The sequence below is a fragment of the Xiphophorus hellerii genome, chromosome 22, assembly GCF_003331165.1.
Source record: "Xiphophorus hellerii strain 12219 chromosome 22, Xiphophorus_hellerii-4.1, whole genome shotgun sequence".
In the NCBI taxonomy this organism is placed as follows: domain Eukaryota; kingdom Metazoa; phylum Chordata; class Actinopteri; order Cyprinodontiformes; family Poeciliidae; genus Xiphophorus; species Xiphophorus hellerii.
In genome coordinates, this window is record NC_045693.1 from 21,084,433 (window position 1) to 21,109,353 (window position 24,921).

Below are 24,921 nucleotides of genomic sequence, written 5' to 3' on the forward strand. Positions count from 1 at the left end.
AGCTTTTCATTCCAGACCTCCCTCCCATCAGGCTGTATTGGATATACTGCAGTCCATCAACAAGTCCCAGGGGATTAGAAGTGATAATGGATGCAGGAACATGGCATGCTGCTACACGGCGGGCTATTATCTGACAGGCTTAAAACATAAAAATAAGCCCACAGGAATTATTCTAGAAGACAACTCACAATCCACTATCCTTTGAGAAACAACAGAGTTGCATAAAATGAACTGTTTAAGCCTTAAATACAACATTAGGCAATGCAAAGCTTCATTTTTAGTCCATTAATGATAATTATGAAATATATATATATATAATTGTAATGATATAAAATGCACTAATCATCATAGGAGGAGGCAGTTTCATTCAAAAATGTATTTATTTCATCAACCAGATCAGAGATCTGTTTTTTCAGACTTTACATTCAAACAACAAGGTGAGACCACATGCTGAGGATAAAGGGAGAAGGCAGGTTTGTGTGCATGGGTGCTCTCTCTCTCTCTCTCTCTCTCTCTCTCTCTGTATTCTGTATGCATGTGTTCCTTCCCACACAGTCCTCTATCTCTTCTCAGACAGTCTTTTGATCAGCTGGCTCCGGAGCTGTTGAGGCAGATGCAGATTCCTCCTGGGTCTTGTCCAGTCCCTGGCTGAAGCCTTGATCGCTCGACTGGCCGCCCTCTCTCACCGTCACGGCGGCGTTAGAGTTGGATGCGTCTATGCTCTCGTATGGCTCCGAGGTCCACTGCAGGAGAAACGGAGGCGTTAGACATTTAAGGCTACCTGTCAGATTCAGAGCGCCTGCAGACAGGAGTGGGCATTTATCGCACTGTTTGTCATTTATTGAGATAAATTTCTTATTGTGATAAGATTGTTGATTTGTTGCTGTCATGATAAATTCTAATTAATGATGTTTAAAACCCCACGTATTCTCGTGATTGTTAGCTTTCCTATACTTCCCACTGATTGTTCAATGAGAGCATCAATAAATTTTAAAATATGATTAAATGCAGTTACTGTGTGCAGTTTAGTGATAGAAATCACACTATGTGACTGGTGCCCTAAAGTCATTTTTCGCCAAAATGATTTTGGGGAAAAAATAAATTAATTTTAAAAATAACTGCTTATTTCTTTCCAAATGATATTTTAGGCATAAAAAAAAAAACTTTTGGCAAAAAATGACTTGGGTCATTATTTTAGGATAGTGACAGAATCAATGACTTTAAAAAAAATGTGGTGGTTTTTAGTCAAATTATTAAGAAGCCATCTTGGAACGTCCAAAGTGCCACTTGCAGCTCCAGAGCTGCAGTTTGCACACGCCTGATTTAGGGGTATCAGCGTAATAGAGGGCTGAAACGGCATGCAACAATTTTCAGATTTATGTAGGTCTGTGAGATAAATTCCCAATAAAACGCATTCACGTTTGCAGTCAAAGTTTGCGATAAGCTTCCGTGATGTCGTCCTAACCTGCGTGGCTCTGCTGCTGGACCTGTGCGAAGGCCCGGCGGCGATGTTGACGCTGGACGAGGACTGCGTGTCGGTGGTGTTGCCGCCTTCGGCAGCGGACAGGCCGGAGATGACCAGGCCGCTGGAGAAGCTGCGTTTCCCAAACAGAAGGCTGAGTGTGGACGAAGATGAAGAGACCTGGGAAAAAAATCCAAAGAAACTGTGAGATGGTGTTTTTTTTTATGTGGAGAGGGTGAATGAGGGGTAGATGAAGGTGGCACCTGACTGGAGCGCTGTTGATGCTGCGCTGCCTGCAGCTGAGAGCTGATCCCTCCTGCTCCGGACAGACGAGGGACCTGAAGGAAACAAACACATTTAGTTACTCCTCTAGAGAGACTTCACCGAAGCATCTGCTGGTCGCTAGGAACAAACGTGTTTACCTGAGAGAAAATAGAGGCGATAGAAGTGTTAAAGGACAGCTGACTGTTGGACAGACGCTGGACCAGCCCGTGGGCGGAGCCAGAGTCCAGGATGGGACCTGATTGGCTGCTTACAGGAGGGCGTTGACTCTGAGGTTGGACAGACCGACTGCGGTATTCTCTCCTTCCTGAGGGAACAGAAGCGCAGAGACATAAATGAAGTCTTTAAAGGACGTAGAGACGTGTTCATACATATGGAGCTTTTTTTTTTTTAATCCCTTAGATAATTTCTATTCAAGAAAATTGTTCCTTTTTACAAAATGAAAATTTGTAAAAATGAAACCTAACCCCAATCACTCTCAGAGAACAAATTCATACCAGGACACCAGCTGGTTAAGCATTTTACTAAGTTAGTTAAATTTAGTAAATGTTTCATAATGTGTAAAATTTTACGTGTAATGCTTTTTTTAGAGCCGTTTTTAAAGATTTTAGATCTTAATAAAGAAATGGGCCTGGTTGGTTTAAGTCGCTGTTGACTTTTAACAAACGAAAGCATCATTTGGAAAGAGCTTTATGGTGTTTACTCAGCTAATCTTAGTCTGATATTAAAAATGTGTTTAATATGAAACATCTAACCAGAGGAAATCAATCAGGGACGGATACTTTTTGTCACACTTCTGTAAGACCGAAAACACAAATGAAGTCTTTTTTCAAATGCACCACAGAAACGTTCTATGGCTTGTGGTGCAGTGAGGGGTGTGTGCGTGTGTGTTGGTCACATACCGGTGTTGTGATGCCTGTGGCTGTGCGTCGTCCGCGCTCTGTGCTGGTAGAGGCTCAGGCTGTTGGACGTGACAGAGGACGGCCGGTTGTGGCTCTGCGAAGACGAACCGCCGGCGCCGCAGTCCACATCCTCCATGTTCATGCCGCTGTTGCAGCTGGTCAGGTTGTCCTTACGCACTCTGCAGGACAAACACACACACACACAGACCTCTTATTTATTTATTTATGTGAGTGCTGCAGAAGCAAGACGGCGACGACCCATCAAAATCCATCTGCAAACTTCGACAATCCCAGGTGGCTGAATGTTGCGTAACTGTGCACACGTGTGTGAAAATGCATTCTGAATGATGAGACAAAAATCTATTTTAACGCTCGGTAAAAATAAAGCAAAACCTTCGAATGAAGACGTGATCTCAGAGACACTTTGGTCCTGTTCGGAAAGACATTTCTCGGGACCCAAAAGAGAACGGTGCAGTCGCAAAGACGGATATCTCACAGCGATCAGCAGCAAAACTGAGACTATGTGATTTGTTGCAGCTAAAAAAAATAGAGAGAGAAATAAACGCAGCTGCAAGAGCAGAAAGTCCATTTGCCTCTCCATCTTCTCTGTAATCTCCGTCTCCCAGACGCACACCCTCAGTGTCCCTGCATGTGTATTTAAAACTACATTAGGTTGGCAGAGTCCCTCTCCAGCACTGGGAGTCAATATCTGTAAATCCTCAGTGAAGCACTCAGTCAGCCTGGAGGGAGCCAGAGCACAACAATTACAGCGCAGTCCTTTCCAGAGAAATTCATCCTATAACACAACCAGCTGAACGAGCACTTTATGAGGTTAGCATAATGCGCGTTACACCTCGCCTCCAGTTCTAAAAGAGCCAAGCCTTCGGAAATGGCTCAAGCGACTTTTGAAGATTTCCAGAGAACTTCTATAAATTATGGGTTTGACGAATGTAGTACTCAGAAACTAGATTTTTTTTTTCCACCGCTGCTTTCCCAGCTTTCCTATCACAATGATACTATCCTGTCATGAATGAATATAAAATTTTTGTTACAAATAATTGGAGCAATTAGCCAAAATTTCAATAAATATTGACAGTTTCTGCTTCACCACCATCAGTTTGTGTTTCTCCACCATCGGTTTTTGCTTCTCCACCATCGGTTTCTGCTTCTCCACCATTGGTTTGTGCTTCTCCACCATCGGTTTGTGCTTCACCACCATCGGTTTGTGCTTCACCACCATCGGTTTCTGCAGTAGCTCCAATATTTCTCAGGTATTTTGAAAATTCTTTTTGGCACCCACCAAAAAATGAAAATGTCAACAGCTGCTGGGCTTAGAGACTACAACACTTACAACAAAAAACCACACCTAAGAACTAATTGTTACTACAACAAAATTAAATGAATGCATTGCATTATCTCAAACGGTTTGTTTCAGTTTTATGGAGCATTCGCAGAACTGGAGCTGTGTCTCTGAAGTGATCATCTAGCTGAGTTCAAGTCCACGTGGAAGTCATGTGGTCTCTGGAAGGACCTTGACTTGGGGAACCTCAGGAAATGAACTCGTGACCAAACTACATAAAGTCTGATCTATGCTTACACTACGGATGCTAAACTGAGGACAGAAAAGGAGTAAATTTGACCGAGATCTTAAAGCCGGCTGGTGGAGTGAGGAATGGAAACTGACCGCAACCATTTAGAACAGAGCCAGGAACGAATGGCGTCCAAGCTGAGAGCCCCTCCTCCGATGCTGCGGAGTGTGTGGTGTGTTCCTGCAAACGATGTCGTCAGCGGTGACACGTACCTGAAAAAAATAAAGAAAAGTGTCTTTCTTTTATACTACGTCTCGAGGGGACAAAATCTGAATTTAACAACGAGCCAGCTTCTGTACTTGGTAGCACACAATCTTACCAAGTATATTTAAAATATTTCTGCTGCAAATGTTTTAGTACACATGAAATAAGACCAAACTAGCATACAAACAACTTTTTAACAGGAGACAGAAGCTTAATTCCTTAATATTAATGAAAAAGTATGAGTTCCACTGGCAGATTATTTCACTTTTAACAAAGGAAAAACGTAACACTTTATTTGAAGGCCTGTTCATAAGACTGATTGTATAACATGAAGGAGTCTTCATGAATGTTTGCTATCATGAAGTGTCATTTGGTAAATAATTACACTTTTAATGCAAAGCTGATATTTTTTGTGGACTTTTAATGCAGGTTTTAATGTAACTTTGCACTTGATGTGTCATTATTCACCAAGTAATGCAACGTTGACAATTTTAATGGCACTTTTAGTGCAACTTTGCACTAAAAGTGTCATTATCTACCGAATTACAAATGGCTTGTTATAAGTGAAAATATCTGCTAGTGGAACTTTCTTATTGACATTAAAGCAATTATTCATTTGAAACAACTCCTACATGTTGCTGAAAAGTTACTTTTAAATCAGTTTTGTCTTATTTCAAAGTGCCAAGAATTTGCACTAGAAACTAGACTAAAAATATTTGGTACTATTTCTTTGCATGTAGGTGGATCACGCCTACATGGGGTATCCCAGCGGCTGGTCGCAGGACGAGTTGACCATGTTCCTCAGCGCTTGTTTTGAGTTCTGGATGCTGCCGCGCTCCGGGTTGCGGTTCCGCAGAAACACCAGCTCCTGCTGCTGGCCCGCCCATAAACCGCGCACACACTCCTTATTGATCTGCAGAAAGAGATCCGATGGATGTTTAGCATCTTGTTCGTTACGACAAGCTTAGCCAAAATGTGACGCTGGCCTGACAGTCGAGCAGAATTTCTATTATTAAGTCATTTTGGTGAATTATTACAATAAACTAACAGAAGTAATAGAGTTAAAAAAATCTTTCATTTTGGTCAAGTTTGTAAATATAGTATGCTGCTATCATTTTTCACTTTTTGTTATGCTAGCCACAAATTTCCATGTATTTGAATGGATTTTTATGAGACACAAGTGGTACAAATAGATAGAGTGAGCTCTCATGGTGAAAAACATATCAATAACCTTATATAAATGTAATTATTTTTTTAGATATCATCATAAGTTTATTTTTAAAATTTAAATGGTTGAAAAATATATATTTTCTAGATATAACTAATATCAAGACATAATATTATGACTAATAATATTATTCTAGTCATGTTTTACATCATAGCTCAAAGCTTGGCAGATCTAATACACAAAATTTGTGAAAATCAATGTGCGAGTCTTGCAACATTCTCTCGAGTGAATTTAGATCTGAACTTTGACTAGGCCATTTTAATGTTAGGCGAATCTCCACTCCAGCATAAAGTCCTTCACAGCCTCTAGTCGGGTTTATTTCCCTGTCTGGCTCCATGAAACGGCTTCCATCACAGCATAAACCTGCCACCACCGTGTCTCATAGTGGCGACGGTGCGTTCGAGGGGGGCAGCCTGCGAGCTGGCACTCGTCTCCGTTACCTTGATGACCTTGAAGCTGAGGTGGCGCTTGTACAGCATGATGATCTTGTACTCGTCGGTGCCGTCGTCGATCATGTGCCTCAGGGTGAGCAGCGTGTCGCGGCTGGACAGCACCGCCTTGCGCCAGGCGGGGTCGCTCTCGTGGCAGATCACCAGGCCGCTGCGGTAGTTCGTGATGGCTTCGTACAGGATGGACGCCTCCTCCGTCTCCTCCAGGCACGTGAAGTGGTCCTGCAGGACAGTCACAGTGAACGGTGAACCACTCGTGGGAAATCGGCCACTGAATCCCAGTACTGTATATTCTTCTGCGGGAGTCGGCTTTACCTGATGCAACTTGAGGCTCATTCTGACGGCAGGTGCCACCACCTTCTGCAGCAGGTCCAGGTCGGTGAAAACCCACTCGTCTTTGGTGGCAATGCGGAAGTCGCCTTTAAACAGGGTGTTGAAACCGTACAGAAAGGACTCCAGGCTTTATGGAGGAAGAGAAGAAGAAGAGCTTGTTGTTTGTTCCCCAAATAATTGAAGCAGCCACATTAGAGCTTGAAATGAGGGAATAAAATGGGAGGCAGCCTTTGATAATAAACTAGATGAAGAAAAAAGCTCCTTGACAACAAAAATCTGTTTCAGTTTTTTTTAGGATTTAGCCGTTGGCGCCCTCTTCTGGTCTTTCATTGCAGCTGCAGGAAAGGACTCAGTACAAAGCTCCAATTGTTTAAGGTTAAACTAGACTAGAGGAATTCATGATAAATCATATGAGGCTTCCTAAACATTTTTCAGACCAGAACTACAGACTTAAATTTAGAAATATTTGCATCAACTTTTGACGAGTCAAAAGAAAACTACCAAATTGGGTTTTGGGTATGTTTTGCGAAAACCACCAAGTTTTTGTGAAATACACCCTGGTGGCCAGAGTTTTTTTTTTTATTTCATCTGGATATAGTCTGATCCAGATGACAAAACTGGCTGATCCAACATTTGCTACAGCTATGGATACATTTATTCTGTTTGTTAAAAATTTAAGTTGTGAAAACTCTGTCTGATCAGTTTAGTTTCTCTATTTTATTAATTCACAGCAAAGGTCATTTCTGTCAAATCACTTTTGTTTCAGAGGCTGAGAAATATTTACTGTGAACACTTTTATATTTAACTAGAAGACACTACGGTTCAACTGACCTCACTGTAAAATGTCTTTTTAAAGTCACTCTTGTTCCAGTATGTTAAACATATGCTTTCTGGTCCTTTTGTCTCAAAACAAAGAAGTTTTAGGAAAGTTTCTGTTGTTCTTTAAAGCTACCTCCTTTTTCATTTTGCCACACAGAATCCTGCGAATTTTCACCAGCACAACTATGAAAAGTAGTAATTTTTCCATACATGTGCGCTATTGTCTTTTACCTGTTGGACATGTTGTGCGACGCCGTGCCAAGTGACCTCCTTCCCAAGACGGACAGGGCGTAGCACAGCGTCACCAGAGGGGAGTCTTCGTCGCTGTCCACAGGCTGAAACATCAATTACGAACATAAACAAAACAACGAATCTTCATGAGAAAGACGTCACGTCGCAGCGTGCGCTCCTTGGCCCGTAAGTCGGTCTGTACCGTCTCCATCTTGCCAGCGCAGTGCTGGATCCACTCCAGGTAGACGTTGCAGAAACTGGCGCGCGTCACCCCCTGCAGGCAGTGGACGTAGTCCTCGTCGATCTTCACGCTGAACACCTGCGGGTCCCGCTCGATGTGGTGCCACTTGGTGTAGGACTGCAGCGCCTCCTGGATGCTGGCGTCCTTCAGCCAAGCGCCCAGTTTGGGCGAGTGGACCAGGTAGTAGATGATGCTCTGCGGGTGGAGACGGAGGGAGATGGAGCAATCGAACCACTGAACGCGGCCCTCATCCGGGGCTTTCGGGCTGGAGAGCAAACGTACTTTCAGGTAGTAGGTGATGAGCAGCTTTCGGAGGTCGTACACCTGCAGCATGGTGGCGGCGTTGTTCTCGCTGATGCTGTATCCCTCCAGCAGGTACTTGGTGGCCGTCACCTCCCAGGCCAGCCAGCGCAGGTTGAAGGCGGCGTTGCACGACAACGTGTGAGGCAGGTGGCCCGGCTCGCAGCAGCAGCACCCGTCGTCCTCCTCCACGCCTTCGGTGATGGCCTCCACCTCCCTCTGCTGACAGTAGGTGCCTGAGACGACCACACACACACACACACACGCACACAGGCTGATTATTAACCCTTTCAAATTCATTGAAGTCCAATTCAACTAGAAGTTCTCCGATTGGCAGTGTCTTCGCTGCAGAAACACTAAATCTCACTAAGTATGTTTGGTCTAGTTTCTTATGCACAAAACCTTAGTGCACTTAAAAAAAGACTAAACTAATTTACAAGCAACTTTACAACACAATGTAGGAGCTTGTTTTAAGTTAATAATACCATAATTTTGATGAAAAAGTACTCAATCATTTAAAAATGTCTTGTTCCACTGGCAGATTATTTTCTTTATAACTAGCACTTTTTCAGTCCAACTCCTCTGTAAATGTAATAGAGAAGCATTGTTGTGATGATGAAAGGGGAGTGTTTTAAAGAACAGGAGCTTCTTAAAGAGACAGAGGCCCAATTTCAAGGCGCCAAATTACAAAGTCCAATTTGTTTTCCATTATGTGTGACTATAGACGAAGCATTTTTACAGCAAATGGAGGCAACATAGTTACTTTGTTGTGCTGTGATATGGGACTATGTGCCTGGAAAATACATAACACCGCCCTTTTAAGCGTATTTTATGTGGAATTTCTTTGACAGACCTGCACTAAATAGTGCATGATTGTAAGGTGTAAAAAAAGAAAATGATATCCAGGTGCTTCAAAAATACTCTGATATTCTTAAATTAAACAGCATAACTTTGTTTCGCAAAGACGAATGGACTAAACAGTCCACTGGTGGAGACGGGCAGCTCCAGCAGATTGTTTGCTCATTTCTGGAGGAGCTGAGTGAGGAGCGGACGGTCCAGCTGTACCTCTGAACTCCAGGCCCCTGAGCTGGAAGGTGACGAGGCCGTTGCCGATCTCGATGAGGTGGACGAGGGCGTTGAGGTAGTCAGAGGCCAGGATGAAGCAGTCTCCGGCGCTGTAGTTGCCCCACCGGCCCAGCATGAGGTCCCCGCACAGCGAGTGCTGCAGCGAGCGAGTCAGGTACTCGTAAAAAATCGAGTTCAGGTTGTTGTCGTCGCAACCTGAAGGGGGCAACGGAGAGAAAACGCGACATGTTCTGACAGGATTTAACGGGGGGACAGAGAAGTGAAGAACTACGGCGACCTAACCTGTCTCCTTGTCCACCTGGGACACCAGCCTGCTGTTGGAGTTGTCGATGCGCTTTGTGCTGACAGGAACAGGAAATGAAACAGGATCGTTAGCCATTTTCGTCACTCGCCACAAAGATATTGTGCAACAAGAATCTGTTCAAGATGGCTCTACAGACTTTTCCAGATTACTATTTACAAAAACCTCAAAAATCTGTTTCCTTCCCCTTTACAATCATGCAATAATTTCACGTGAAAACCTAAACGTTTGCTTCGTGAAAGTCGGATTTTCGAGCGGCTCGAACTGAACAGTCTTCATCCTTCCCCAGAGCCGCGTATCAGGACTCAAACTGACGACTTTCTCATCAGACCCCTGCTGAGCTGAGGCTGCCAGCGATTCGCAGCTTCCAGGATTTCATTCTGGCTCTAAACATAGCCTCTGAGAGAGACTGCACAACAAAGCCGTCAGAGTATTTTTAGATGTCTCTCGTGGAAATGCTCATGAATAAGTGAGAGGAGACAGAGTGGGAAGACTTGCTGCGTGTCGGTGGTTTGCTCAGCTTTAGGAGGAGGCAAAAGGTGTTTTTTTATTTTTCCTGCTATCAACTTTCCTATTAGATAAACTAGCTCTGCTCATGAATGCGTAAACATTACATGAATAAATCAAGAAAGGCGTATAAATAAATAAGCCGACAGGCTTTATTCTGAAATCTTCAGGTTGTGCCGACAAAACGCCTCTCGCTTGTTTTTCCGGCTTGGCCGTGCGGCAGGCGGCAAAGGCCTCACTTGTAGTTTCGCTCCCAGAACTTGACGGGCCGCGGGTAAGACGTGATGAAGATGGCGCTGCCGAGGAAGGGCGCCAGCGGCGTGTAGAAGATGGTGGTGAGCAGAGTCTGCAGCAGCAACATGGCTGAGTCTGGACGGGAGCAAGTGAAGGGAAGTAAAAGGCGCAAGCGACACCAAACACTCAGAGCAACGTGTGGGAACTGTGATGTAAAACAAAAAGAAAAGTATTTGCTTCCTTAAAGACTTGTTTTGTTTTTGTTGGTTTGTCAAATGGAAATGTTTCAGATCGGCAAATAAATTTCTATATAAAGTGAATACAGTTTTCAGATTTCAGATACAAGACTCCCCCTTTAGTTAAGGCATGAATTAATTGCAATAAAGCACATTTTTGGTTGTAATTTCATAACCCACTCCCAGGCCTGATTGTTCAGCTTTATTTACTCATTCCGAATAACATTTATGTTTTAATCTGCAGATGTCCGCTGTTGCACACTTTTTATTCTCACACATTGTGACCAGTGTATATTTGTAATGCTCAAATACACACATTTTGAACGTTTTGTAATTAACCAACTCAGTTCCTTTGGACTGGAGTACGCTGTTTTTATAACTACAGAGTATTTATGGTAAAGTTGGATTTACTGCAGGTATATCTATCTTTGTGTGAATGTACTTGCTTTAAGTGCCACTTTGCTGCTGTTGCACCGAAATTCCCCCATCGTCCATTCTGTTTCTTCTATAGTAAAATCAGAAAATCGTTAAATGAAAACCTGTCTGACAACATGAAGTAGGCCAACTGAGCTCAAAAAGCAACACGACCTAAAGAAACTCAAACCAGATGATTAACCTGGAAAGAGTTTTTGGAGCTTTGAGGATCCGGTGAACCACAGTGAGAGGCGATATCCACAACAACAGAAAACAGTGGAGAGCTTTCCTAAAAGTGGGCAGGTTCACTAAAATACTCCAGGAGTCCATCAGTGACTCTTTCAGGAGGTCACACAAGAATCTAGAGATAAAAAAACGAGAGGTGACAATCACAGCTTGAACCATCTCAGTTTCTTGTCACAATTTATTTGACGATCTGACTGGAACATTTGAATGTGACTAAACAAAAGTTAAAACAGAAACAAAACTGTAGCGGCGCAGTGTTTAGGGAAGGATACGAGGCACGGCGAAAGGCTGAGCGAAGGCATGGAAGGCGCTGCCCCAGGCGATCTGCCAGGGAGCGATGTAAACCAGGATGAAGTGGAGCTTTAGCAGCAGCTCACGCATCTGGACAGGAAAAAAAAAAAAAAACAGAAACACAGTCAGTTTGACATTAAGTAAAATTTCACTCCTTATACAAAACCTAAAATATGTCTTAAGCTACTGTACATAGTAAGTTTTTGCCACGTTTTCTAGCAGGGTTTTCTACTAGCAAAGCTGTATTGGCGGGGATGATCTTCTGCGGTGATGTTGGATAAGCTTCTCCTGAGCTACAGGGATATCGGCAAACTGGATTTAGAGCGCAATGAGCAGTCTGACCTCCGGTGTAAACTCACCAGAGACGGGGTTTTGTTTTTAAAAGGTCGACAGTAAATCCTGCGACGGGACGTTACGAAGCAGGGCTGTCAAAGTCATTTTCATTTTGGGTCATGTCAAAAATCTGAATGTTCTCAAAGGTTCAATTGTGCCAGAATATACTGACAAAACCAGTTAAACTGCTAAAATATCACCACAAAAATTACAAATTTTGTGGTGCCAACTTGTTTGCAAGGAACTTTTACACTAATATAAGAGGTTAAATGTGACTTTTTATTACTCGCCTTATCAGTTACGGACTATAACTTGACACCAAGTGAGTCACTTGACCAATTCTGAGAAAATTTGCATTAAGTCAGAAAAAATGAGGAGATTTGTTGGTCTTGTGTGAATTTTGCAGATTTGTGGAAAAACTGGCAGGACTTTTTGATGTAGTTTGGAGTCTAGAGAGCCACACAAAAAGCTGTGGCAGGCCAGATTCGGCCCCTGGGCCTTGAGTTTGACACCTGTTGTTATAAAAGGCTTTGCACAAGCCAAATGTTTCTGTTTGTGAACTTTTTAAGCAAGGTTCCAGGCGTGGACGATTACCTTGTGGAAGACAATCGACATGACGAAGAAGTCCAGCAGGAAACTCTCGGAGGCGTGCGGACAGTCGAAGTGGAAAAAAACGAGCGTGAAGAGAAGCGTGAGGAACTGGAAGCTGGGGTCGCAGAAGGAGGAGCGCAGGAGTTTCAGCCCGGCGACCGTCGTCAGGAGGACGTCACAGCTGCAAAAGCAGCAACAGACGAGAGAAGTCAGGCAAGCAGGCCGACGAGGGTCGAGCGAGTTTGTTTTCGTCCGCTCACTGGATTCCCAGCTTCTTGCTGTGGCTGAGGGCGAAGCCGTCGTTGGTGAGGGCGCTCAGCACGATAGCGGGGTAGACCAGGTACTTCTCGAAGCACAGCAGCCCCACGTACAGACGCTCGAACCACATGAGCACGGCGTCCTCTGAAACAGGAGCAGGGAGACAGTTTCGCAGGAGCTCAGAGCCTCTGAGGATGAGAAATATTAGCAAAAATATGCAAAAACCCGGGACGTCTCGTATGCTAAATGTTTTGCGGTCGTGTTTATACGGCTCACTTCCAATCAGATGTTTTAAATGCTATTTTTGATTTGAAGTGTTCTTTTTTTTTCACTGTGTAATGGTGACACAACAAACGACTTCATACATTTTTTAAAAATTAAAATTGGGTGAAATTTTTTTAAAGAGCTGGACTTTGGATTGTTTTTTGTTTTTCATCAGAAAAAGGTCATTCTCCAATTTCCTAAGAGACTTTTAACCAAATACAGTGAAATTACTGGTTGTAAAAGTTAAAAAAAACTTCAACCTCTATGAATGATTTTCACCCTGTGTGAACAGAATCCACATCGACATCTAAATTGTGCTTTAAAAAAAAAGTGAACTATCATTCCACCCTGGAAATGAAAACAGTTCAAGTTAATTCAAAGCCCGAAACGACGCAAACCTCTGGGCTCAAACTGGTAGTACTCTTTGGTCTTCAGAACCGGATGAGAGATCCACAACCAGGGGTGGTGCTTCCGCAGCTGAGGAATCAGGTAGTGGGTCACGAACCCCACCGTCCCCGCCAGAGCGTACAGCACGATGGTCACGAAGGGCTACGAGTCAGTTGGAGGAGAGGAGACCTCGTCAGGAAGGGTAAAAAAACAAAAACAATGCAGAATAATAAAATATTAAAGCACAAAACAAGTGCGAAGCTGACCTTCAGCGAGAGGAACACAGTGCTCGCCGTAATGGCGAAGGTTAGGATGTAGGCGACGGCGCAAACCACCAAATCCGATAACAAAATCTCCTTCTGCGGATTTAAAAGATTTAAAAAAATTATTACCCATAATCCTCTAGAATATTTCACGCTCATACAGTGGGGTTATTTCTGTCTGTTTGTGATTAGCTTCCCATTTCTCGGCAATCAGACGGAGGAAAGTGAAGTGCTTCCCAATCCCTGCTAACGCTGTAATTGTTGGTAGGAGAGCTTTGTGTCGCAGATTACCCGGTAATCACCTGCGCTAATCAACTGCATACGCTGCTTTACGCTCTGGGATTATGTGCACCGGTTGTCTGATTGTAGCTACTGCGAGCCGGTACCGTTGGATTAGTGTGTCAGTGGGTCCAGCGGCCGGGCGATAAACCCAAACACCCAAACCAGCGCGCATGTCGCTCCGTGGTTACCATGGAGCTCTGCAGCTTCTCGGGCAGCGGGTCTTTGATGTCTGCATCTTCCTCCTCCTCTTCTTCTTCACTCTCCACAAGTGCGGGCATTAATTTGGACTTGATGAGCGATCTAAAAACAAAAACAAGAGCGTTCACTCCCGTACAACTCGATCCCGTTCAGTCACATTACAACCAAAGACTTTTGGGGTATTTGCAAAGTAGCGCAAAATAGGAAAATAATATGATCGTATAAGTGATGTAGGAATAAAATGCACATGTATTCATCCTACTTTATTCTGACGCTTCTAGTTAAAACCAGCTAAACACACTCACACACACACAGATACTCACAGCAGCACAGAGGGATCGCTGCTCTGCCGGCTGAGGTGATAGGAAAACACAACCAAAAGGCCACAGAAACCAGAGAACAGTGCCGGGGTGTGTTGTTCGTCCCATGGCTCCTATGGACACACACAAATACACACTCACACCTGTCTTTATTCCATATTTTTTCCAACAACTAAGATTTTTTTGCCCTCTGGTTGCAATCTGGTTTGGACCACATGTCGCCCATCTATTTACTTAACCACGTCTAACTCAATTAAAATTTTATATTTAAGGAAAACATGCAAACTAAATCAGGTCTGAGCTCGCTTTCTATTTAAAGGGTCTGTATTATGCGTTTTTCCAGCTACGTGATGTCATCTTACAGCTCAATCAAGTGATTATGTTACCTTCAGTTGTTATAAAAATGCTATATCTTATATGACTTAAAACAATTTTATGACTTTGTAATTTAACGCCTGGAAATTGGGGCTCTATTTCTTTAAATACTCCTGCTCTTTCTGAAGCTCTGCCTTCAGGAAGTCATCAGAACGTCACTCCTGTATTAAAACTTTAAAGTTTTTACCAGTGTTTCTTTGAGAAGTAGCTCCTGCAATGAGCTCAGTTCCACTAAGTGTTTGCTAATTGCTGATGGCTAGTCTGAAGGAGTTGAGCAGAACGCTCTGAAGCTTGGAAACAGCATCTCCAAGAAGGCGGTTCTAGGTCCAACCAGGCGTCTTGCACAGCTGACTTGTTGCCACGGGAGAATAAAGGATTTCTTAAACATGCATGAAAGAATCAAGCAACTCTCCATGTATGTTTTTGATGAGGGAATAACATTGTAACGTGACGTAAATCTCCAAAACAAAGGTTGATTTTACGTAATACCGCCACTTTAAATGACTTACCTTGAGCGCTCCGAAGCAGAAACCGTACAGCAGAGACAGAGCGACCAGACTGCGGAGGATGCTGTAGATCGCAGAGATGAGACTCGTGGCGGCTGAGGCACACAAACGACATGGAGAATGTGGTGAAAAACACGCAGCAGCCGCTAGAAGCAACAGCCGAGGAAACAAGCAGGTCGACACCTGTCAGATAATATTTCGTCTTAATTCTTTCTTTGAGATTTTCAAATATGATGCAATCGTTCCTTATACAAAGATGAGCAATAGGTTACAGGGACCAGAGAGCAACATATTTACTTGTTTGACCCACATAGCCTTTGACCTACTTCAAACCCACATGCACACTTGGTGATGACCCATATTAAACCCAGATTTGGGACTAGTCTCCATGCTAACACATAAACAATGCGGACTTAAGACTTGTCAAAGCATGCGTGGACTCATGGACCACGCATGTAGTTGACCCAGCATGTAGTTGGCTTCTTTTTCTTCTTGATGCTTTTAAAAATATTTTTGTACTTTTAGCAGAGAGTATTGTATTCGCCTGTGCTCTATAAACAACGTTATTATTCATCACCCTCCTTAAATATTAGCAATGTGTAAAGAAAACATGCTGGGCGGTGAGCACCAAGTGGCAGGAATCATCAAAGTTTCAGTAGCAGTTGCTCAAGCTCCATATATTATTACGTAAAGGGGTTTTTCTGCATGAATCTGGGATTATTGACATGAGAATTATAATCTGACGATGGTACGAGGTCACTGTCGGGATAAATCTGATCAACCCACACTGGTAGGTTTGATTAATTTGATGCAGCTGGGATTTGTGGCGTAATATTTTCAACATACAACAGCATGTGGCAAAACACGATGAGAGAAATGCTTTAAAGGCCAACTCTGAGACGTTCATTCATCGCCATTACTGACCCGTTCCTCCGAAGAAGTGCATGTCGATCTGCTCCAGCAGGTAAATGGTAAAGGTGTTGATCTGAGGGAAAAGGCCCAGCAGGAAGGCGAATGGGAAGCAGTAGGTAAAACCTGGTTCACGCACAAAACAAACATTTCTTAGTAATTCCCATAAATAAAAACCTTTCTTTTTTTAAAAACAGGAAATGAGTTTGAAAACACGGAGAAGCAAATAAAACTACAGTACGCTTATGTTCTGCCTTTTACCAACTAGAACGTTCCGAACGAAGCTCAGCACATCGTAGCAGATGATGGTGACTCCGTACAGAGTGGAGACCGGCAGGTCCTTCCTCCTCAGCAGTTGCTCCAGCAGCCAAATCAGAGCGCAGAAAATACAGAAGTAGGCTGCTCGACTGTAGGCCACCAGCTGGTTGTGACCCTGAACACACACACACACACACACACACACACACATGTTTCTGTGGCTATGTTTGTGGGGACTTTCCATTGACTTCCATTCACTTCTACAGTCTAAACCTTACCCTTATCCTAACCCTGTCCATTACATACTGAACCCGAACCCGAACCCGAACCAAAACTCAATTCACACCTTAGTCCTAAATCTGACCCCTGAGCCAAAAACAGCATGTCCCCTTGTGGGGACCAGGCTTCAGTCCCCACAAGGAGCAGTGGGTCCCCGCAACGTAGCATGTGTCAGGAAAATGGTCCCCACAAGGTATTAGAAACAAACACACAGTAACACATATCAAACAGGAAGGATGTTTACTCGTTGTTAAGGCCTTGTTTTGTTTTTTTGTTTTTTTTACATTTGCTTTGACAGAAACAGGACCTGAAGCCAGGTCCTGTTTCTCCCAACCTCCATGCGGGGTTATCTTCAGTAAATATAAATTCAGTACCTTGAAATAGATTTATTTTTTATTGTGGTGTCAAGTATCTAAGACAGAAAAAGTAAACAGAGAGAGCAACATGCCGGGTGTTCACTTGTTTCTAGGGTTTTATCCTCTTCTCTCTTTTTTTGTTTTGTAATATTTCAGAAAGGAACAACAGACTCACATGTGTTGGTGACGCAGCATCTGGCTGGACGCTCTGGAAGAACAAACAAACTGGATTCAGCTCAGACAGAACGCCTCGCAGGGTCAAGCAAAGGTCAGGTCTAAGAGTTAGAGCTTACTGATTATAAACAGCAGCTAATGGAAAGCATACAAATACAATGGCTGTAATAGTAACATCAGAGCAAAGCAGCTAGCTCATTTCCTTCCTCTTGTCTGCACAAGCGGTTCAAATTAAGCCTCTGGGTAAGTTTTCAAACACCACACACCGTATAATTTTAATAAGATTTATTTATGTCAAAAAATAATGTCAATTTATTAATTTTGTCCAAACTATAGAAAAAAAAATTAACAAATTCTTCAAGGTAGCAAAAGAAAAATTACACACAACAAATAGATCAGGTCCCAAAGCTGACCCCTGTGGCACCCCACAAGTGATATCAAGACATGCTAAAGGGTAGATGTCTATCTGCACAAAATGTTGACCCAAAAACAAACAACAACAAAAAATAAACCTTGACACCATGTATTTGAGGTTTGATGAATAATATTTCCAGGTCTGATTGAATTAATTTCAATGAGAAAGAATCTACCAAGAATTCAGACAGTTTTTGCTTTTAAAAATCCCTCAGTTTGCTTATGGTACAATCATTCGATCCTGAATAAAGTATAGTTAACATGCATTATTAAAACTCCAATGTACAATCACAAACCTGCTCTGTAGGCTGACACACCTCCACCATATAGCCCTGTTTACCTTCAGCAAGGAGTACTGGCAGCTAGCGATGACCAGGCAGAACTGGAAGACCCAGAAGTCCTTGAAGCATCCGTGGTTGAGAAGCACAAACCCCAAAAAGGAAACCAGGAAGGCCATGAAAACCACTGCGACGTTCTCCAGAAAATCCTGGTTTCTTTCGGAAAACAACACATGGAAAGGAAGAGGGACGGGTCACAGCAGTGGCGCCGATTGTCACAACTGACCAAAACAGGTTAAAGCACAAACACTGTCGCCTGTAGAGTCGAAATAGGAGTGTGTTATGTTTAAAGCGTGTGTCATGTTTTGGGAGTTACCTGTCCAAAAGCGCGAGCAGGGTCAGACGATCGTACAAAACACTGACCCATTTCCCGGGAAACAGCTGGAGTTTGTAATAAACCTTTCTAGTCGGCTTCTCCTGCGTGGACGTCTCCGAAGATTCATCCAAGGAGTCTTCCTCCTGCCACACAAAAAAATCATAAGCATGGACATATTTAGATCCTGCTTATCTTTTAATGAGGAACAACAGGAAGTGTCAGAATGTTCTAGAGTGTGGATACAACATGTTTGTTTTTCATTTAGTGAAAATACTTAGGATTGGCAGAGCAGCCAGAAAATGTTTACAAGCATTCTGGACAATTCTAGACTCAACTTGAAGGAAGGAAGGAAGGGAGGAAGGAAGGAAGGAAGGAAGGACGGACGGACGGACGGACGGAAGGAAGGAAGGGAGGGAGGGAGGGAGAGAGGGAGGGAGGGAGGAAGGGAGGGAGGGAGGGAAGAAAGAAAGGGAAAGGGAAAGAAAGAAAGGGAAGAAAGAAGAAAACAAGGAAGGAGGGAGGGAAAGAAGCCGAAGAAAGAAAGAAAAATGTAAAGAAAAAGGACACATCAGTTAATCACTTTGTAAAAGGAGGAAAGTGAGTAGATAAAATAACAGCAATAGATACTGTTACTTTTTATTTTCCTATAGTTTTAGTTAGTAATTGAAGAAGAAGATGAAGACCGGAAAGATCTCCGGGTGCGTCCTCCGTGGCCGCAGCCTGTGAGCGGGAATGATGCGTCGCTGGAAGGGGCAGTCGGTGTGAGCGCCCGCTGCGCCGTCCTGACACTCCGAGTTGGACGAAGTCGACAGCAGGTCGCTGAAGAACAAACAGATCACACTGTAACCGTGGTAACATGTAAAGACTGTTACAAAGAGCCATGCAGCAGACACGTGGAGGAAAGCGCTCAGATCACAGGAGACCAGAACAGAACTTTTGGGCCACAAGCCAAACACTACGAGTGGAGAAAAGCCCACACTGAATATCACCTTGAACACACCATCCCTACTGTTAATGGCAGGACAGGGATGTTGTAGAGTGCAAAAGATGTGAAACTGAGGCTCACTTTCCAACAGGTTAAAAAAAAACTCCATACATTCAGATCTACAATGTGTCCAAAATGTGGCGCCTGGGCCATCTGGAGCCCTCGGAATGATTTTGTGTGGTCTGTGGGTGATTCAAATCTCTTTTCAGTTTTGGTTTTTTTCACTTTTAAATGTATCCTTTTTCATTTCAGTGAAATATTCTGTTTCGTTTATTATGGAGCAGATTAAAAAATACATAATTTTTTGCCTTTATTAGCTTTTTTTTTCTTAAAGAAAAAAGATATGGTTCTGTGGGCAACGAGTTCTCTGAATTTGACAATTTTGGCCCGGGTGGCAAAAAGGTTGAATCCCAATGGCTGAGATTTAAGTCCAGACCTGAAGTAGATTATTTATCCATTAGTGAGACTTTAAAAATGACACCTAAACCTCAGCCATTTTGAACAGAACAACAGGCAACAATATCGGACTCAATAAATGCACAATGTTGGTTCATCACACGAAATCCCAATTGAATACATTGAATTTTGTGGCTGTGGCACAACAAAGTTTGAATGGTACGAATACTGCGGGGTGTAGAAGGTTGGAAAAAATAAAATGCTAAACGTCTCAAGACAACTTCAGGAAAACCAGGTGGAAGCGTTCGAGAACATGCAGGTGGAAATGCGTCACAACAACGAGGGAAACTTGTGTCAGCAAAGGAGAAAACGGTGAGGAGAGCTTGGTGCATGGAGGCGAATCGGCGGCCTGCGTACCACATGTTGCCTGTAATGAGCTCTGCTCCCAGCGGCAGGTTGAGGGCTCTCTCTGCATACAGCTTCCGAGGTCTGTCTCCTGATCACACAAACACAGACACGTTCAGATCGTCCAGACGTCTTCCTGTCCAGATATGAGGTCACTGGTGAGTCATTTGGCTGAACACGTTGGAAAATGCTATTTAATCCGTTTCTGAAGCCGGCAATTAGATGTAAAATACACTGAATGCACGGATGTCAGTTTTACAGACGAAAACACTGTCCGGTTCTTACTGTGCACAGTGTGGAAGGTGTAGGCCTCTTCTTTACTGGTGGCTTCAGGTCTGCAGATGACCTGCAGCATGGAGCTCTCGGACTGGGAGGTTTGAGATGGGAGGGAGTCGTAGTCCGGATCCTTCTCTCTGTCCGTCTGCGGACTACGAGAGGAAAAACAAAGCTCTTTGTGTGAATCCGACTGGTATTTTTTGCTAACTTCACGAGCACGCCTACCTGTCAGGAGAGACGATAGGGATGTGCGTGGGTTTTACAGCTTGCGGTGGGTTCGTTGGGAGACTGGTGGGTGGTTTGGGTCGCTCTGATGTGTTGTCAGCGCTGGTGTCTGTTGCTGCTGGATCCAGCCCTAGAGCTGCACTCCCATTATCTGAATACAGGAGAGACAGAGATACCTGCTTTTGTTATTTTGCTTTTCTTTTCCACTGTAAGCACTAATGGGTTATAGCTGACAGTATAGCATGCAAGCTCTATCTTTGGTTTGATGGTTTAACCTTCTTCTTCAGGGTCCACTTTCTGTTTGCTCTTCTTCTCCTCCTCTTCCTGTGCGCTCCCTCCTCTCATACTGAGGGAACCTAGCAAGGAAACAAACTCCAAGAAGTTGGACTCATTGGGAATCTGGCCTTCCTTTGCCTCCAGGTCGGATTTGGAGCTGGTCATCGTGGTCTGGTGAAAGGCAAAGCAGGTTTGAGTGTATTTCACAGATGGATGGCGTAGACAGAAGAGTCCATTTAACGTACTGTATTTTGTGAGCGGTCCGAAAGGAGGACGGCGTCTTTCCCGCTGTCCATGCTCAGGCCTCGGATGTGGGTCCTTCCTCCCGGCCCATAGCGGCCCACCATCGCAGGCAGACGCAGGAACCCCTGTGAGTCCGCGATTGGCTCCAGAGGGTCCGTGTCGTCTGGGTGGGAGCGGACGTCGATGCCAGACGAGCTGTTGTCATTGGTCAGCTGCGGGCTGGGCGTGCCGTCTTCGTTCATCAGCCCGCCCTGCTCCTGCTCCAGGTCCGGGCACTCCAGCGTGTTGGACTCCGAACTCATCGTCTCTCTGCATAGGTGAAACTCTTCGCTTTGGCTCGTGACCTGCTGCGGCTGTCTGGGTGTGGGCTCGTCCTCCGAGCCCTTCTTCTCCTCCTCGGGGGAGTCGAAGGTGATGACAGGGATCTTGATGTGACATTCTCCCGCATCCTTCTGAGCCTTGCAGGGCACAAACAGGGACACATCTAGGTCAGGTGTACCATATTATTTACTTTGAGTCATATTCAAATGCTTTCAAATATCATCTCATGGCTCAGTATTAAAAGGATGCAATGATCAATTCAGCATCAAAGAGATAAGTTTACTAACATACTTTATTAAATCTATGACTGGTGCCTGGTGCACTAACTATATAAAAAAAACAGTGAAACTAACAGGAAGGTGGAATAGCCACACTGTAAAAAGAGAAAAAATAATCCATAAAATTTATGGTAAAAAATGGTAAAACGCCAACATTTACAGTCTGCAACATCCATGGCCTTATAGAGAGAACTGATGCATGAGCGGGACGGACATGCCAGGATTCGAAGTCCGGGGTCTTCTTGTTGCTAGGCGACGGTTCCGCCTGCGTCGTACCTGAGCGTTCTCCAGCAGGCTCTGCTTGACGCTCTCCTCCAGCTGAGCGGCCGTCTGGGGGTCACAGCTCATGGTGATGATGATCTTCACCGTGTCGCTGTCGTCCAGATGGGCCAACTCCGGTCCGGGGCTGGAGTTATCAACCAGAACCACCTCGATCTCATCGGAACAGTACGCCTCCTCCTCTTCTAGCTCAGCCTAGAGAGCAGAACAGGAAAGCAAAGTGAACGTCTGAGTGAATAATGAGTTTTTTTTCTTTCCCCCCCCACATCAAAAATCCTTAATATGACAACATGCAAAGCTCACCTGTGGAGGAGACTCTGCGATGTCTATGGACTCGCCCTGGTCATCCTTTGGAGTCCCCAGTGAGTTGTTGTTGGCATCCGAGTTCTCTTTCAGGCCCTCGCTGCCTTCCTCGCTCTCATCTTCACTTCCCTTTGAAGGCGGCAAACCTTCATCTGCAGCCTCGTCATCCTCCCTTTGTTCCCTTCTGTCCTGCTTTAAGTTTCTCTCTGGAGTCGTTTCCTCTCCTGACCGACTTCCTGTCGAAGATTTCCGAACGTCCCCTCCTTCTTCCGCAGCAGCTCTATTTTCAGTCACCTCCGCTTCCTCCCTTGCGGATCGTGACGGGGACTTCTGCTGGGCCTGCAGCAGCGGGGCGTCCTGATCCGGATTGGGGCTGGAGAAATCGTCGGGGGACAATTCAGCATCCAACCGAGGGTCTTCCCCCACGGCTTGGTCTGCCGCAGCGGCATCGCCACGGCCTGAACAGAAAACACACCTTACTTAAACTTGAGCAGCACTCTGTAATCCTACAATTATTCACATAATTGAGAGGCTCTGATTTATCTTTAAGACCTATAAAAAGACAACAAAAACTTTTTTTTTAACTTTCAAGATGGATTAAAGATTAAACTGCCAAGATAAGACAGGAATTTGTCAAAAACTTCCCAAAAATAACAGAGCATACAAAAGCATCTTCTGTCCTTTTTTAAGAGAGAAATCATAACTCTACTTTTTTTCCATTCTTCTTCACAGTTTGTTATTTTGGACCATATTCATTTTCTTCTATAAGATTATTCTTAAATAAAAAATTTGTTGAGTTCAACTTGACATTTTAAGGGAAAAAATAAAACTTACCGTCATTTGTTCATTTATTCTCTGATATTTATTAATCTGTAATAAACAGAAAGTAGCCGTAGAAAGCCTTTCTGGCTTGATCAATCAGTAATTATTGATATTTGCTCCAGAAGCAGCAGCAATGTGTGAGAAAGAGCAGCCTGCGTTACACAGCTCTGCACTTCAGGAGTTTCCTAACATTTACTTAAGTAAAAATGTGTATTTCCTCACAATTGTTTTAGTTCTACTTTATTAATATTATCTTGAAGTAACAAGATAATATTAAGAACACAGTTTAGATATTAGATATTTAATATTAGAGCACAGTTTCTGACTAACCACCTCAAGTAACTTCAATGAAAGACAACCAAACACATTTAAGCTATGTTATATCTCCACGGCATGTAAAGAATTATTTATATACCTCAATGATACTGAAAATAACACTTGTCTTCACTCCAAGCCAACTTCTACTTTAAAGAGTATTGCTGTCAGTAAGACCTGGTAGCCCGGCACACGGTGTGTTCAATGAACAAACAAAACGATCAGATTTTTCCGTTTTTGATCACCAGCTGTGACTCCGATCCACAGCTGATGTTTTGGTGCAGCTCAAACATTTTCTTTTAAATTTGATTTCAGAAAAGCTACAATCAGTTCATCCTCACAGGGCTCCTTTAAATTGTCAGGCCTGCTCGCTATTATTGGTGTAGATTTAGTTTGCACACACACAACCCACCGGATGTCCTTCAGTTCCAAAGCCACAATAAATTATCCTGGGATAAAATCAATGAACACCTAAATCAGTGTTTATGCACCAAAAGACTTCATCAAATGGGTTTTTCTCTCTACTCTCTTCCATGCACTGACTTTTTCTTTTTTATTCTGGCGTTTATAAACCCATCCTCGGGTAAAGCAATACTTCCCAGACACATAAATCTTCCATGAAACACAGATTTGAAGGTAGGATGACTGATATTGTTAGCAGAAACAAAACATTTTCTTCAAACACGTGGCCATCTGTTACAATGCGCCAGAGTTGTTTTTAATTTCCTTTTGTTTTTCTCAACCAGCTGACTGGGCTCTGTCTAATTGCTGGTGCATTAGGTCATAAATTTACTGGAAGCAGTCAGCTGGGCCTGCTGGCAGGATAACTGGACAGCTTTTCTGTGTTTGTCTGAGGATAATTTACGACTGTGATGCGTTTTGCAGAAAAGGAAGTTGTGAAGCCGCATCGTCTGTGGAGCCACCCAGCGCGTTAGGCAAGAGGGAGAAAGGCTGGATAGTATGCCATGCACACTTTGAAGCAAAGTTGGGGACCTTTGTGATGATGTGGGAGGGAGGAGGTTAATACTTTTCATGGATTTCAATAATTAAAGATCATCCCTCGGTCAAAACTAAGTGCTTTTTTTGTTCATTTTTATTGCAAGATCATGCTAATTCAGTCAAATATTACTTTAATTTAAGATTTTTCCACATCATTTTCCACACCGGGGGCTCCAAAAAATTCACCACAGTATATTTTATGTTTGACTTTAATTCCTGTAAGTGTTGCAGATCTGTGTGTTCAAACCCTAAAGAAAGATGGCCGCTACCTTCTGCAGATTTCCTCTCGTCTGACTTTGAGCAGTCCTGTACGGAGAACAGTTCACAAACAACAAGACAAGGTTGTAAAAAAAAAAAAGGTCAACACGCCGGTGACTTCATCCATGTGCAGTCCATCTTACCACCCCGATTAGTCCCGGGTCGGTCTCCGTCTGCTTCAGCGTCACCTGGATCACCGGGCTGGGACGTTTGCGGGCCAGAGTTGTCATAGCGACGCTGTCGGGAAGCGTGCTGCTCTTTCTGCTCAGGGAAATCGGGAAGACGTGAGACAGTGAGGACTCGGGTGGAAGTTCATAAACCACTGCTTCACTTTTAGAGAAAATCATGCGAATTAGAAAACGGA

At 43.7% G+C, this 24,921-nt stretch overlaps 1 protein-coding gene across 1 annotated transcript in view; it reads right to left on the minus strand.

Annotated features, from left to right (window-relative positions):
* Positions 1–361: 361 nt before the first annotated feature.
* Positions 362–24,921, minus strand: part of pcnx2 (pecanex 2) — a 28,318-nt gene continuing 3,758 nt past the window's right edge. Inside the window, exons 3-40 of the mRNA XM_032553405.1 lie at positions 24,701–24,818; positions 24,569–24,605; positions 22,164–22,621; positions 21,858–22,055; positions 20,985–21,440; positions 20,739–20,910; positions 20,464–20,614; positions 20,248–20,390; positions 19,975–20,053; positions 18,860–18,995; positions 18,177–18,319; positions 17,863–18,016; positions 17,110–17,142; positions 16,303–16,474; positions 16,057–16,167; positions 15,136–15,227; positions 14,255–14,364; positions 13,922–14,033; positions 13,455–13,547; positions 13,200–13,350; positions 12,540–12,681; positions 12,283–12,460; positions 11,337–11,445; positions 10,174–10,303; positions 9,409–9,467; positions 9,106–9,321; positions 8,023–8,276; positions 7,702–7,935; positions 7,500–7,603; positions 6,432–6,576; positions 6,108–6,338; positions 5,195–5,352; positions 4,331–4,447; positions 2,647–2,825; positions 1,885–2,051; positions 1,726–1,800; positions 1,466–1,642; positions 362–743 (exon numbers count right to left, since the gene is read on the minus strand). Coding sequence (XP_032409296.1) covers positions 570–743; positions 1,466–1,642; positions 1,726–1,800; positions 1,885–2,051; positions 2,647–2,825; positions 4,331–4,447; positions 5,195–5,352; positions 6,108–6,338; positions 6,432–6,576; positions 7,500–7,603; positions 7,702–7,935; positions 8,023–8,276; positions 9,106–9,321; positions 9,409–9,467; positions 10,174–10,303; positions 11,337–11,445; positions 12,283–12,460; positions 12,540–12,681; positions 13,200–13,350; positions 13,455–13,547; positions 13,922–14,033; positions 14,255–14,364; positions 15,136–15,227; positions 16,057–16,167; positions 16,303–16,474; positions 17,110–17,142; positions 17,863–18,016; positions 18,177–18,319; positions 18,860–18,995; positions 19,975–20,053; positions 20,248–20,390; positions 20,464–20,614; positions 20,739–20,910; positions 20,985–21,440; positions 21,858–22,055; positions 22,164–22,621; positions 24,569–24,605; positions 24,701–24,818 — 5,968 coding nt within the window. The 3' untranslated portion in view covers positions 362–569. The remainder of the gene's footprint in view (positions 744–1,465; positions 1,643–1,725; positions 1,801–1,884; positions 2,052–2,646; positions 2,826–4,330; positions 4,448–5,194; positions 5,353–6,107; positions 6,339–6,431; positions 6,577–7,499; positions 7,604–7,701; positions 7,936–8,022; positions 8,277–9,105; positions 9,322–9,408; positions 9,468–10,173; positions 10,304–11,336; positions 11,446–12,282; positions 12,461–12,539; positions 12,682–13,199; positions 13,351–13,454; positions 13,548–13,921; positions 14,034–14,254; positions 14,365–15,135; positions 15,228–16,056; positions 16,168–16,302; positions 16,475–17,109; positions 17,143–17,862; positions 18,017–18,176; positions 18,320–18,859; positions 18,996–19,974; positions 20,054–20,247; positions 20,391–20,463; positions 20,615–20,738; positions 20,911–20,984; positions 21,441–21,857; positions 22,056–22,163; positions 22,622–24,568; positions 24,606–24,700; positions 24,819–24,921) is intronic.